At 46.1% G+C, this 14,015-nt stretch overlaps 1 protein-coding gene across 1 annotated transcript in view; it reads left to right on the top strand.

The window, feature by feature from the left end:
• Nucleotides 1-13,735, top strand: part of DNAAF11 (dynein axonemal assembly factor 11) — a 151,224-nt gene extending 137,489 nt beyond the window's left edge. The window contains 1 exon segment of the mRNA XM_073632267.1: nucleotides 13,105-13,735. Within this exon segment, the coding sequence (XP_073488368.1) occupies nucleotides 13,105-13,294 (190 nt within the window). The 3' untranslated portion in view covers nucleotides 13,295-13,735.
• Nucleotides 13,736-14,015: the final 280 nt, after the last annotated feature.

The following is a 14,015-nucleotide window of genomic DNA, read 5'->3' as shown; positions in this document are numbered from 1 at the left end:
TTCCTTCTGAAGCCTGCTTCTGTTAGTAATATGTTCTCAGTAATTATCCTTAGGGGACCAAAGCATATACAGAATCTCAAATATATTTATTCATATGCAAACACAGTGACTCGCCACGATCATGACTCTGCATAATCAGTTTGTTATTCATTCATTTCACAATTAAAATAATAATAGTGATGGCACAGCTAGCGTCACAGACTGGGGAAATGTTTATTCTGTAGAAATGTACGGCTCCATATTTCTTGAGAAGATTTCTTGAGAAGTACAGCAAGTCTTCCCTATGACAGCTGATATTTTTCACTTCTTTCCAAATAATCTGGTACACATGTGAGCGAACATTCCTCCCTCTTGTGTGCAGGAGTGCTGGTTAAAAACGAAATAAATACGGTACAAATACAGTATCTCACAAAAGTGAGTACACCCCTCACATTTTTGTAAATATTTTATTCTATCTTTTCATGTGACAACACTGAAGAAATGACACTTTGCTACAATGTAAAGTAGTGAGTGTACAGCTTGTATAACAGTGTCAATTTGCTGTCCCCTCAAAATAACTCAACACACAGCCATTAATGTCTAAACTGCTGGCAACAAAAGTGAGTACACCCCTGAGTGAAAATGTCCAAATTGGGCCCAATTAGCCATTTTCCTTCCCCGGTGTCATGTGACTCGTTAGTGTTACAAGGTTTCAGGTGTGAATGGGGAACAGGTGTGTTAAATTTGGTGTTATTGCTCTCACTCTCTCATACTGGTCACTTGAAGTTCAACGTGACACCTCATGGCAAAGAACTCTCTGAAGATCTGAAAAAAAGAATTGTTGCTCTACATAAAGATGGCTTAGGCTATAAGAAGATTGCCAAGACCATGAAACTGAGCTGCAGCACGGTGGCCAAGACCATACAGCGGTTTAACAGGACAGGTTCCACTCAGAACAGGCCTCGCCATGGTTGACCAAAGAAGTTGAGTGCACGTGTTCAGCGTCATATCCAGAGGTTGTTTTTGGGAAATAAACGTATGAGTGCTGCCAGCATTGCTGCAGAGGCTCAAGGGGTTGGGGGTCAGCCTGTCAGTACTCAGACCATACCCCACACACTGCATCAAATTGGTCTGCATGGCTGTCATCCCAGAAGGACGCCTCTTCTAAAGATGATGCACAAGAAAGCCCGCAAACAGTTTGCTGAAAACAAGTAGACTAAGGACATGGATTACTGGAACCATGTCCTGTGGTCTGATGAGACCAAGATAAACATATTGGGTTCAGATGGTGTCAAGCGTGTGTGGTGGCAACCAGGTGAGGAGTACAAAGACAAGTGTGTCTTGATGGACTGGCCAAGCATGTCTGCATCCTCAAACGGAAGGTGGAGGAGCGCAAGGTCTCTAACATCCACCAGCTCCGTGATGTCGTCATGGAGGAGTGGAAGAGGACTCCAGTGGCAACCTGTGAAGCTCTGGTGATTTCCATGTCCAAGAGGGTTAGGGCAGTATTGGAAAATAATGGTATAATCAAAGGGGTGAACAGCGCTGATCAGCAGACATAAATAGGACCCTTGGAGTTAAGGAGAAGCAACCTTTCTACACTTGTTAAATCTCCCCACTAGCCATTCCTTCCCATGTGCATATGTGTGGGTCCATGTATCTACACAGACTGGTTTTCACCTTTCAAGGCTCTGATGAAGAGGTTTTTTTCTTCGAAACGCGTCAGTCAATATTTTAGTATGTGCCCCTGATCGGGCATGTTCCTCTTGTAACACTACAAGTGTGTGTATTTATATATATATATTGTGTAACCCCTTTTTTTTACAAAACGTAGTATGTTTATATTCCCTACATGTATGCATTTTATCACTTATGAATAAACTGTAGAATTTGATGCTAGTGTTTGATCACGCGCCTTCCACCCTTTCCAACCCACACTAGTCTCTGCTAAGTCCCTGAAAACCGCCTCCCATCCATCCAGTGTGACTTTTCACACTGGGGCGGTGCGCTTGCAGGATGTTATAAAAAGTCCTGTAAGCAGCATCTTTGAGGCAAGTTGGGAGCGCTGTATTTAGCACTCCCAAAACACCCTGCGAGTTGGAATGAATGGACAGTGCTTTCAAAGTGCCTGAAAAGCTCTTTGAATGAGCTGCAAAATGGGAGTTTTTAACCCCTTTTTTGGGGTTAAAAGCGCCCCGCTAGCAGCCGAAAAGCGCAGCAAGAGCACCGCTTAAACAGCGCTAAAGCGCTAAAGCGCTAACAGCCGGCGCTTTCAGTGTGAAAGCACACTAAAGACTAATGCCGCGTACACACAATAGGACTTTCCGCCAACAAAACCGCTGATTTTTGTTCAAAGGATGTTGTCTCCAACTTGTCTTGCATACACACGGGCACACAAATGTTGGCCTAAAATTCCGAACGTGGGAACGTGGTGACGTAAAAGATGTACGACGAGCCGAGAAAAGCGAACTTCAATAGCTCCTTCTGCTTGATTCTGAGCATGCGTGGAACTTTTGTGCGCCGGACTTGTGTACACACGATCAGACTTTCCGCCAACAAAGTTAAGTTGGCTGAAAATTTGAGAACCTGCTCTCAAACATTTGTGGGCGGAAATTCCGACAGCAAATGTTTGATGGAGCAAACACACGGTCAGACTTTCCGACAACAAGCTCACATCCAACATTTCCCGTCGGAAAGTCCGATCGTGTGCACGCGGCATAAGCCTTTTTCTGACACTTGATGCCTACAAGTTAAAATCAGTATTTTCTGCTACAAAATTACTTAGGATCCCCAAACATTATATATCTATATATTTTTTTTAGCAGAGACCCTAGAGAATAAAATGGCGGTTGTTGCAATATTTTATGTCACACTGTATTTTATGTCACACTGTATTTTATGTCACACTGTATTTGCACAGCGGTCTTTCAAACGCAATTTTTGGGGAAAAATACAATGAATTAAAAAAAGACTAAACAGTAAAGTTAGCCCAATTTTTTTGTATAATGTGAAAGATGATGTTACGCTGGGAGAATCGTGAGAGAATCGCCATCTTTATCCTAAGCAAAAAAATTGTGATTCTCATTTTAGCCAGAATCATGCAGTTCTACCATTTATTATGGCCTCTTACCAAATGATAAGACCCCATGTTGTAGATGGTCTTGAACATATACAGTATCTCACAAAAGTGAGTACACCCCTCACATTTTTGTAAATATTTTATTCTATCTTTTCATGTGACAACACTGAAGAAATGACACTTTGCTACAATGTAAAGTAGTGAGTGTACAGCTTGTATAACAGTGTACATTTGTTGTCCCCTCAAAATAACTCAACACACAGCCATTAATGTCTAAACCGCTGGCAACAAAAGTGAGTACACCCCTAAGTGAATATGTCCAAATTGGGCCCAAAGTGTCAATATTTTGTGTGGTCACCATTATTTCTCAGGACTGCCTTAACCCTCTTGGGCATGGAGTTCACCAGAGCTTCACAGGTTGCCACTGGAGTCCTCTTCCGCTCCTCCATGATGACATCACAGAGCTGGTGGATGTTAGAGACCTTGCGCTCCTCCACCTTCCATTTGAGGATGTCCCACAGATGCTCAATAGGATTTAGGTCTGGAGACGTGCTTGGTCAGTCCTTTACCCTCAGTTTATTTTGCAAGGCAGTGGTTGTCTTGGAGGTGTGTTTGGGATCGTTATTATGTTGGAATACTGCCCTGCGGTCCAGTCTCCCAAAGGAGGGGATTATGCTCTGCTTCAGTATGTCACAGTACATGTTGGCATTCATGGTTCCCTCAATGAACTGTAGCCCTCCAGTGCTGGCAGCACTCATGCAGTCCAGACCATGACACTCCCACCACCATGCTTGACTGTAGCCAAGACAAACCTGTCTTTGTACTCCTCACCTGGTTGCCGCCACACACACCATCTGAACCAAATTCGTTTATCTTGGTCTCATCAGACCACAGGACACGGTTCCTGTAATCCATGTCCTTAGTCTGCTTGTCTTCTGCAAACAGTTTGCAAGCTTTTTTGTCCATCATCTTTAGAAGAGGCTTCCTTCTTGGATGACAGCCATGCAGACCAATTTGATGCAGTGTGTGGCGTATGGTCTGAGCACTGACAGGCTGACCCCCCACCCTTTCAACCTCTGCAGCAATGCTGGCAGCACTCATACGTCTATTTCGCGAAGACAACCTCTGGATATGACGCTGAGCATGTGCACTCAACTTCTTTGGTCAACCATGGCGAGGCCTGTTCTGAGTGGAACCTGTCCTGTTAAACTGCTGTATGGTCTTGGTCACAGTGCTGCAGCTCAGTTTCAGGGTCTTGGCAATCTTCTTATAGCCTAGGCCATCTTTATGTAGAACAACTAATCTGATTGTTTGGTCAGAGACATTCACACCGGTGGCCTGCTGGAGGTAATTTTGTGGGGCTCTGGCAGTGCTCATCCTGCTCCTCCTTGCACAAAGGAGCAAATACCGGTCATGCTGATGGGTTAAGGACCTTCTACTGCTCTGTCCAGCGCTCCTAGAGTAACTGCCTGTCTCCTAGAATCTCCTCCATGCTCTTAAGACTAGGAGACACAGCAAACCTTCTGGCAATGGCACGCATTGATGTGCCATTCTGGCGGAGTTGGACTTCCTGTGCAACCTCTATAGGGTCCAGGTATCACCTCATGCTACCAGTAGTGACACTGACCCTAGCCAAAATGCAAAACTAGTGAAAAACAGTCAGAAAAGATGAGTAGGTAAAAAAAGTCAGTGGCCTCCACCTGTAAAGCCATTCCTGTTTCGGAGGTCGTCTCCTTGCTGCCCATCTTGTGCATCTGTTGTTAATTCATTAACACCAAAGTATTTGATCCCCAAGCAGAACATGACTTAGTACTTGGTGCCAAGCACAGAGGTAAGATGTTTCTTGCAGTTGGTGACCAGGTATGCTCACATCTCAGGAGGGATTTTTATTTTGGTCCACTCTTCTTTACAGATCTTCTCTAAATCCTTAAAGTTTCTTTGCTGTCTCTTGGCAACTCGAAGTTTTAGCTCCCTCCATACATTTTCTATAGCATTAAGGTCTGGAGATGCACTAGGCCACTCCATGACCTTAATGTACTTCTTCTTGAGCCACTCCTTTGTTGCCTTGGCAGTATGTTTTGGGTCATTGTCATGCTGGAAGACCCATCCATGACCATCTTAGTTCTGGCTGAGGGAAGAAGGTTCTCATCCAAGATTTTACAATACATAGCCATATTCATTGGCCCCTCAATGCGGCAAAGTCGGCCTGTACCTTTAGCAGAAGAACAGCCCCAAAGCATTATGTTTACATCTCTGTGCTTGAGTGTAGGGATGGTGTTCTTAGGGTCATAGTCAGCCTTTTTACTTCTTCCAAACACGGCGAGTTGAGTTAATGCCAAAGAGCTCAATTATGGTCTCATCTGACCTCAGCACTTTCTCCCAATCCTTCTCTAAATCATTTAGATGTTCATTAGCATGACTGTACATGTGCTGTCTTGAGGAGGGGGACTCACCATGTTTGGAGGAAGAAAAATGCTGACTAAGACCCTAAGAACACCATCCCTACAGTCAAGCACGGAGGTGGAAACATTATTCTTTGGGGCTGCTTCTCTGCTAAAGGTACAGACTGACTTTGCCGCATTGAGGGGCCAATGGACGGGGCCATGTATTGTAAAATCTTGGATGAGAACACTGAAGATGGGTCATGGATTAGTCTTTCAGCATGACAATGACTCAAAACATACCACCAAGGCAACAAAGGAGTGGTTTAAGAAGAAGCACAGTAAGGTCATTGAGTGGCCTAGCCAGTCTCCAGACCTTAATCCTATATAAAAAGTATTGAATGAGCTGAAACTTCGAGTTACCAAGAGACAGCAAAGAATCCTTAAGGATTTAGCGAAGATCTGTAAAAATAAGTGGACCAAAATCTCTCCTGAGATGTGTGCAAACGTGGTCAGCAACTAAAAGAAACAGCTTACCTCTATGCTTGCCAACAAGGGTTTCGCCACAAAGTACTAAGTCATGTTTTGCTAGGGGATCAAATACTTATTTTACTCTCTGAACTGCAACTCAATTTATGACTTTGTGTCATGTGTTTTTTTTTCTGGATTTTTGGTTGATTTTCTGTCTCTATCATTTAACCACTAAGCCCCGGACCATTTGGCTGGCCAGAGACCAGAGCACCTTTTGCGATTCGGCACTGCGTCATTTTAACTGACAATTGCGCGGTTGTGCGACGTGGCTCTCAAACTAAATTGACGTCCTTTTTTCCCCACAAATAGAGCTTTCTTTTGGTGGTATTTGATCACCTCTGGCGTTTTTATTTTTTGCGCTATGAACAAAAAAAGAGCGTCAATTTTGAAAAACAAGCTATATTTTTTACTTTTTGGTATAATAAATAACCCCAAAATATATATAAAAAAAACATTTTTTTTCCTCAGTTTAGGCCGATACGTATGCTTCTACATATTTTTGGTAAAAAAAAAAAAAAAAATCGCAATAAGCGTTTATTTATTGGTTTGTGCAAAAGTTATAGCATCTACAAAATAGGGGAAAGTTTTATGGCATTTTTATTAATATTTTTTTTTTGGGCGGCGATCAGCGATTTTTATCATGACTGCGACATTATGGCGGACACATTGGACACTTCTGGTGCTATTTTGGGACCATTCACATTTATACAGCGATCAGTGCTATAAAAATGCTATAAAAATGCATTGATTACTGTGTAAATGTGACTGGCAGTGAAGGGTTTAACCAGTAGGGGGTGCTGAAGGGGGTTAGGTGTGTCCTAGGGAGTGATTCTAAATGTGGGGGGAGGGGCTACGTGTGTCACGACACTGATCACCGTTCCCGATCACAGGGAGCGGTGATCAGTGTCCTGTCACTAGGAAGAACGGGGAAATGCTTGTTTACATCAGTATTTCCCCGTTCTTCCTCTCCGTGAGATGATCACGGGTATCCCCGCGGACATCGAGTCCACGGGACCCGCGATCGAGCTCGCGGCGCGCGCCCACAATGCCGCAGCTTAAAGGCGACGTACAGGTACATTAATATGCCTGTCCGTGCCATTTTGCCGAAGTATATCAGCTATGAGTAAGCACTCTCCATAGTGTGAAACGCGTAGGGATCCTGTCTGTATCGCTTTGCTGTTGCTTGTACAGTGTGATCCCGATTTTTCAATAAAGGCAAAAGAAATTTTCTTTGGAGTGCGGCTGTCCAGAGTTTTCCTTTCATCTTCATTTGCTATACGCATTAGCCAGCACCTGGGGCTCTTCAATTCTAGAGGAGAAGTTTTTGTTTCAGCTGACCTGTCTGAAGCGGTGGTATCCCCTAGTATATCAGCGTGAGCCGCTTGGCAAGTGGAAAATACACCAATGATAAAAATTATAGACTCTTCATTTCTTTGTAAGTGGGCAAACTCACAAAATCTGTAGGGTATCAAATAATTTTCCCCACTGTGTGTGTGTGTGTGTGTGTGTGTATATATTATAATATTCCTCATCAGTGTATAGTTGCAACTTTTTGTATCTACTGCAACTTTTCTCAACCATTTTATCACAGAGGAACCCTTGAAATAACTCTCCAGGCTCATGGAACCCTTGCTAGTAATTACTATATCAAAAGCTCACATTACATAAGTGGAATGGTAACTGAGAAGTATGCTTCTTACATTTGTGGTTATTGAGAAGATTCCCTCCTCCTACAGATAGATAAACAGATCATTGTTGATAGTGGTTCCTAGAAACCCCTACTCGCCCACTAAACATTTAGGTAGTGGATAGGGGTTCCTTGAGCAGATAGGAACTGAAGGAACCCCAAACAACCTTTGGAGGAACCCTATTATTCCACAGATCCCTGGTTGAGAAAAGCTGATGTACTGCCATGAATGTGTCCCTGAAATTATACATGTGCTGATGTGTCCAGAGTTACTTCAAGAGTCTGCCATAGAGGACCTGTGCAGCATGGATATGAATCAATTGTCCTGCAAAACGACATTCATCTGTCAGTGTAAGCAGAAGATTCAGAAGACCCAGCACTTTAATACATAGCGCTGCATAGGGGTTGGTGCTTGTTCAAGGATTTGTGGCCACAGACAAATCATTCACCCCCCCCCCCCTCGTGTAGTGAGTTAATTTGTAGTTATTGATTTATCCTGAGTAGCATGGTGGATAAGTGTTTAATGCTCTTTCCATCCATCGCTAGTGTTCATTACGTGGAGTTTGTATTTTTTTCTCTGTGTTTGTGTAGGATTCCATAACACATATACAGTACAGTAATACTTTTGATTGCGAGTAACGCAGTTAACGAGCGTTTCGCAATATGAGCTATTATTTTTTTGAATCCTGACTCGGTTTGCGAACGTTGTCTCCCAAAACGAGCAGGATTCAAGCCTCTGTGGTGTGCAGAGGTGCGGGGGCGCAGGTGACAGTCAGAGCTGCTCGGATGCACTCGGCGCCACTCGGAAACACTCCGTTCCCGAGGGTTTCCAAGCCTCTCCGAGTGTTTACGAGCAGCTCCGAGTGGTTTACGAGTGTCTCTGGTGCCCCCCCACCTCTGGCCACATGCGGTACTGCATACAATAGAACTCACTGTGGAACTAATTATCTGAGTTTCAATTGACTTCTATGGGGAAACTCTCTTTGATATACGAGTGCTTTGGATTACAAGCATTCTACTAGAACGAATTATGCTCGTAATCCAAGGTACCACTGTATCTCACAAAAGTGAGTACACCCCACATTTTTGTAAATATTTTATTATATCTTTTTATGTGACAACACTGAAGAAATGACACTTTGCTACAATGTAAAGTAGTGAGTGTACAGCTTGTATAACAGTGTAAATTTGCTGCCCCCTCAAAATAACTCAATACACAACCATTAATGTCTAAACCGCTGGCAACAAAAGTGAGTACACCCCTAAGTGAAAATGTCCAAATTGGGCCCAATTAGTCATTTTGCCTCCCCGGTGTCATGTGACTCATTAGTGTTACAAGGTCTCAGGTGTGAATGGGGAGCAGGTGTGTTAAATTTGGTGCTATTGCTCTCACTCTCTCATTCTGGTCACTGGAAGTTCAATATGGCACTTCATGGCAAAGAACTCCCACCCAGGGGTCTGACATGCCCCAGCCAGGAGTCAAGAGACAGGAGGTATCAACCAGGGGTCAGAGGTGCCGAAGCCAGGAGACAAGAGATCTCGTCCCAGGATTCCGGTTGGCTCTTGTTGTGGTGTCAGGAGAACCCCTATCCCAAGGCCAGGAGTGGGCCATGCAGCAGGGTGCTGCGACTAAAGGCTAAGAGCAGGGCTGTCTTAATGAGTGGGCACACCTGGGCACTGCCCAGGGGCCCCAGCTGCATGGGGGGCCCCTGCACTTTCCCCAAAGCAGCTGATTCTTGACCCCACACTGCCCCGAAATTGGGGGCCCCATGATGGCACTGAGAGCTATGGATACACAGGGGATGCAGGCTGGCAGTGGTGCGTCATGCTGTGCAGAACGATACCTATTATTTCACAGCCAGCAGGGAGGGGGCAGGGCCGGAGCGCCAGTAATGCTCTGACCCCACCCCATGCAGCTTGAATGCTCGGGACTCGAAGGCTGCGGGGTAGGAGCTGGAGTGGGATCTGCTGAGTCGGTAGCACTGAGAGCCCACCTGCGGAAGTAGCATTGTGGATGGTGTCATGGTGAGCCCAGCTGTCCAGCACTGTTTGAACTGAAGGGCTTGGAATTCCCAGAGGGATGTTCCCTCCTCCGCCCCTCCTTCTACCTGAAGAGTGCTGGGGAGATATCTAGGGTGTAGAGGGGTCAGAGTGCTGGGGAGATATCTGGGGTGTAGAGGGGTCAGAGTGCTGGGGAGATATCTGGGGTGTAGAGGGGTCAGAGTGCTGGGGAGATATCTGGGGTGTAGAGGGGTCAGAGTGCTGGGGGATTTCTGGGGTGTAGAGGGGTCAGAGTGCTGGGGCGATATCTGGCGTGTAGAGGGGTCAGAGTGCTGGGGAGATATCTGGGGTGTAGAGGGGTCAGAGTGCTGGGGAGATATCTGGGGTGTAGAGGGGTCAGAGTGCTGGGGGGATATCTGGGGTGTAGAGGGGTCAGAGTGCTGGGGGGATATCTGGGGTGTAGAGGGGTCAGAGTGCTGGGGGGATATCTGGGGTGTAGAGGGGTTAGAGTGCTGGGGGATATCTGGGGTGTAGAGGGGTCAGAGTGCTGGGGAGATATCTGGGGTGTAGAGGGGTCAGAGTGCTGGGGGGGATATCTGGGGTGTAGAGGGGTCAGAGTGCTGGGGAGATATCTGGGGTGTAGAGGGGTCAGAGTGCTGGGGGGGATATCTGGGGTGTAGAGGGGTCAGAGTACTGGGGAGATATTTGGGGTGTAGAGGGGTCAGAGTGCTGGGGGGATATCTGGGGTGTAGAGGGGTCAGAGTGCTGGGGGGATATCTGGGGTGTAGAGGGGTTAGAGTGCTGGGGGATATCTGGGGTGTAGAGGGGTCAGAGTGCTGGGGAGATATCTGGGGTGTAGAGGGGTCAGAGTGCTGGGGGGGATATCTGGGGTGTAGAGGGGTTCAGAGTGCTGGGGAGATATCTGGGGTGTAGAGGGGTCAGAGTGCTGGGGGATTTCTGGGGTGTAGAGAGGTCAGAGTGCTGGGGGGATATCTGGGGTGTAGAGCGGTCAGAGTGCTGGGGGGATATCTGGGGTGTAGAGGGGTCAGAGTGCTGGGGAGATATCTGGGGTGTAGAGGGGTCAGAGTGCTGGGGAGATATCTGGGGTGTAGAGGGGTCAGAGTGCTGGGGGATTTCTGGGGTGTAGAGGGGTTAGAGTGCTGGGACGATATCTGGCGTGTAGAGGGGTCAGAGTGCTGGGGAGATATCTGGGGTGTAGAGGGGTCAGAGTGCTGGGGGGATATCTGGGGTGTAGAGGGGTCAGAGTACTGGGGAGATATTTGGGGTGTAGAAGGGTCAGAGTGCTGGGGGGATATCTGGGGTGTAGAGGGGTCAGAGTACTGGGGAGATATTTGGGGTGTAGAAGGGTCAGAGTGCTGGGGGGATATCTGGGGTGTAGAGGGGTCAGAGTGCTGGGGGGATATCTGGGGTGTAGAGGGGTCAGTGTGCTGGGGGGATATCTGGGGTGTAGAGGGGTCAGAGTGCTGGGGGATTTCTGGGGTGTAGAGAGGTCAGAGTGCTGGGGTGATATCTGGGGTGTAGAGGGGTGAGAGTGCTGGGGGATATCTGGGGTGTAGAGGGGTGAGAGTGCTGGGGGGATATCTGGGGTGTAGAGGGGTGAGAGTGCTGGGAGGATATCTGGGGTGTAGAGGGGTCTGAGTGCTGGGGGGGGATATCTGGGGTGTAGATGGGTTACAGTGCTGGGGGGACATCTGTGGTGTAGAGGGGTCAGAGTGTTGGGGGGATATCTGGGGTGTAGATGGGTTACAGTGCTGGGGGGATATCTGGGGTGTAGAGGGGTCAGAGTGCTGGGGGGATATCTGGGGTGTAGAGGGGCCATAGTGCTGGGGAAGCATCAATCTAGAAGATATATTATATGCACAGGACAGCTTTGTTACTTTATGTATGTAGTATTTTCCCACTCTTTCTTTGCTGTACAGAATGATTGTTCATGTAGTTAATGTGGAGCTCCACCCAAAAGGGGAAGCTCTGCTTGTCTGCCTCCTATCTACTTGATATCTGTTTACCTGCGCTGTCTCCATTGTAGGGGCCCCAGAGCATTACTTTGCCCAGGGGCCCAAGATGCTATTAAGACGGCCCTCGTTAAGAGAGCAAAGTAAACCAGGAGAGCTGGGCAACTCGGTCAGGACTGGTAAGGAGAGCAGCGGTGTTGCTGACAAGGGAGCCAGGTGGCTCAGCATTTTCAGTGGTCTGTTCATGTTGAAGTAGAAAACTCCCTGCGTGGGCAACTAATGTTATGTGGAATTTTTGTTCTTTTTAATAAAAGTGGGCTGCCACGCCTTAAAATACAGTTTAGACTGGCTCAACTAATTGGAAAAGCACCTACCACATGAGTATAATCTCCCCAATACCACAAAATGTAAAGGGCTACAAAAATTGTCTGCGCTGTATAAGCACCTGTAATAAATAAATGGGGCCACACTGCGTTTGCGGCACCATAGTGTGGCATTACAGGTTCAGATCAGGTGGTAAGGAGGCAATCGCTGCCTGTCAAATGCCCTCTGAAAAGAGATACAAACTAGGAACAAGTGTGAAAGAGCCCTAATGCCCTGTACACACAATAGGATTTTTCAACAACAAATGTTGGATGTGAGCTTGTTGTCAGAAAGTCCGACCGTGTGTATGCTCCATAGAACATTTGTTGTCGGAAATTCCGAGCGTGTGTACATAAGTCCGACGTACAAAAGTCCACGCATGCTTGGAATCAAGCAGAAGAGTTGCACTGGCTTATTGAACTTCATTTTTCTCGGCTCGTCGTGTTGTACGTCACCGCGTTCTTGACGTTCAGAATTTCCGACAACATTTGTGTGACCGTGTGTATGCAAGACAACTTTCAGCCAACATCCTTTGAAAAAAAATTCAAGGTTTTGTTGTCGGAAAATCCTATCGTGTGTACAGGGCATTAGTGTTTCCCTGTAATGGTTCCTCCAGAAGTTGCTGGGGGTTTCTTGAGCTGTGGCTGATTGACCTCTCATCTCATCTGATGGTACCTGGATAATCTAGGGTCCAACACTAAATGGCAGAGCCAGTGGTATGACACCTATGTTTTTTTTTAGCTATTTGTAGGAGTGGAATTCTTCCTACTGGCCACTAATGGAAGGGGCATTTTTGCCATTGACAACAAATGAATGGGTTTTTGTATTTTTGGGGTTCCTCTGGGGTAAAAAAGTTAGGAATGGCAGCTGTAAGATAAAGATATCATTAGATATTGTGATCAAGTCATCAAAGAAACCAGTAAGAGTGACTCAGCAGGTGATCTGTTGGACTGGAGTGTCTCTATAACAATAATGTAACAGAAGATCCTACAAGAGTTTTTGAGTTATGACCAAAAACATTGACTCACCGGTTACAAAAATGGTGCGTTATGTTTCCAGTAAATGTCTTTCAAGCAATCGCTCATTCCTGCTTTTCTCATTTATTATCAGCAGTGTGAAAAGAAGTGAAAAGCTGGAAGTGGATCCAGACGTTTACTCCTTCCCCGATGTGTCCAGGATTGTCCAGGAAAAGAGCAGCAGGGGCCAGGGACCCCTCCAGCTGCACAACTGCAGAGCAAAAGACGATAAGGAGAAAGATGGCGAGTTTACTGATAATGATGAGGTCCCCCCTCTTCTATGACGAGGAAAATACCTGGCACAGTTTGGACATTGTATTGTTTTATCCAGTGTTTCACCAGCCGCTGCTCTACACCACATTTAGACAAAGCCCTGTAGCCTGACTGAACCAAATGCAGCCTCAATCAAATGCATTATGTGAAAACTACACTGTACCTGAGAACCTCAAACCAAAAACCATTTAACCAGCTCCCCCACCCAGCCTATAGCAAAATGACAGCCGGGAGGGCTTTTTGTCGATCCAGGTGGACGTCATATGATCTGTTGGTACCAATGACTGATCGGTGTACTGGCTCACTGCAGGTATCATGTGATCACTGTGACCAATCACAGCAGATCACATCACAATTGTAAACAATGTGATAATAGTATAAATTTTACAGTGCTAGCAAACACAACAATTCTAGCAAACACAACAATAGTGAATGAAAAAAACAATATATTGGTAATGAAAATAAAAGTCTATGTAAAGTGACTGATGTGCTCAAATCCAACATAAGTGCAAAAAGTGCTCCAGAGTTGTCAAGGTGTACTGCAACACCCCCTCTTGTGTCCCCACTCACCAGATATAGTGGACCCTCAGCTTTTCAGTCTACAGGTCACTTCAGGCTTGATAGTGATGGCCAGGAATGGCAACTTGAACATCAGATCATCCAACAGACTTCCTTTGTTGAGAATACTCGGCCAGATTAATAGATACCCAAAAATTGAAAGGAAAGGGACTA

Source organism: Aquarana catesbeiana, linkage group LG05, assembly GCF_042186555.1.
Source record: "Aquarana catesbeiana isolate 2022-GZ linkage group LG05, ASM4218655v1, whole genome shotgun sequence".
Lineage (NCBI taxonomy): Eukaryota > Metazoa > Chordata > Amphibia > Anura > Ranidae > Aquarana > Aquarana catesbeiana.
The sequence above is the reverse complement of the archived record's forward strand: the minus strand, read 5'-3'. Positions and strand labels throughout refer to the sequence as shown.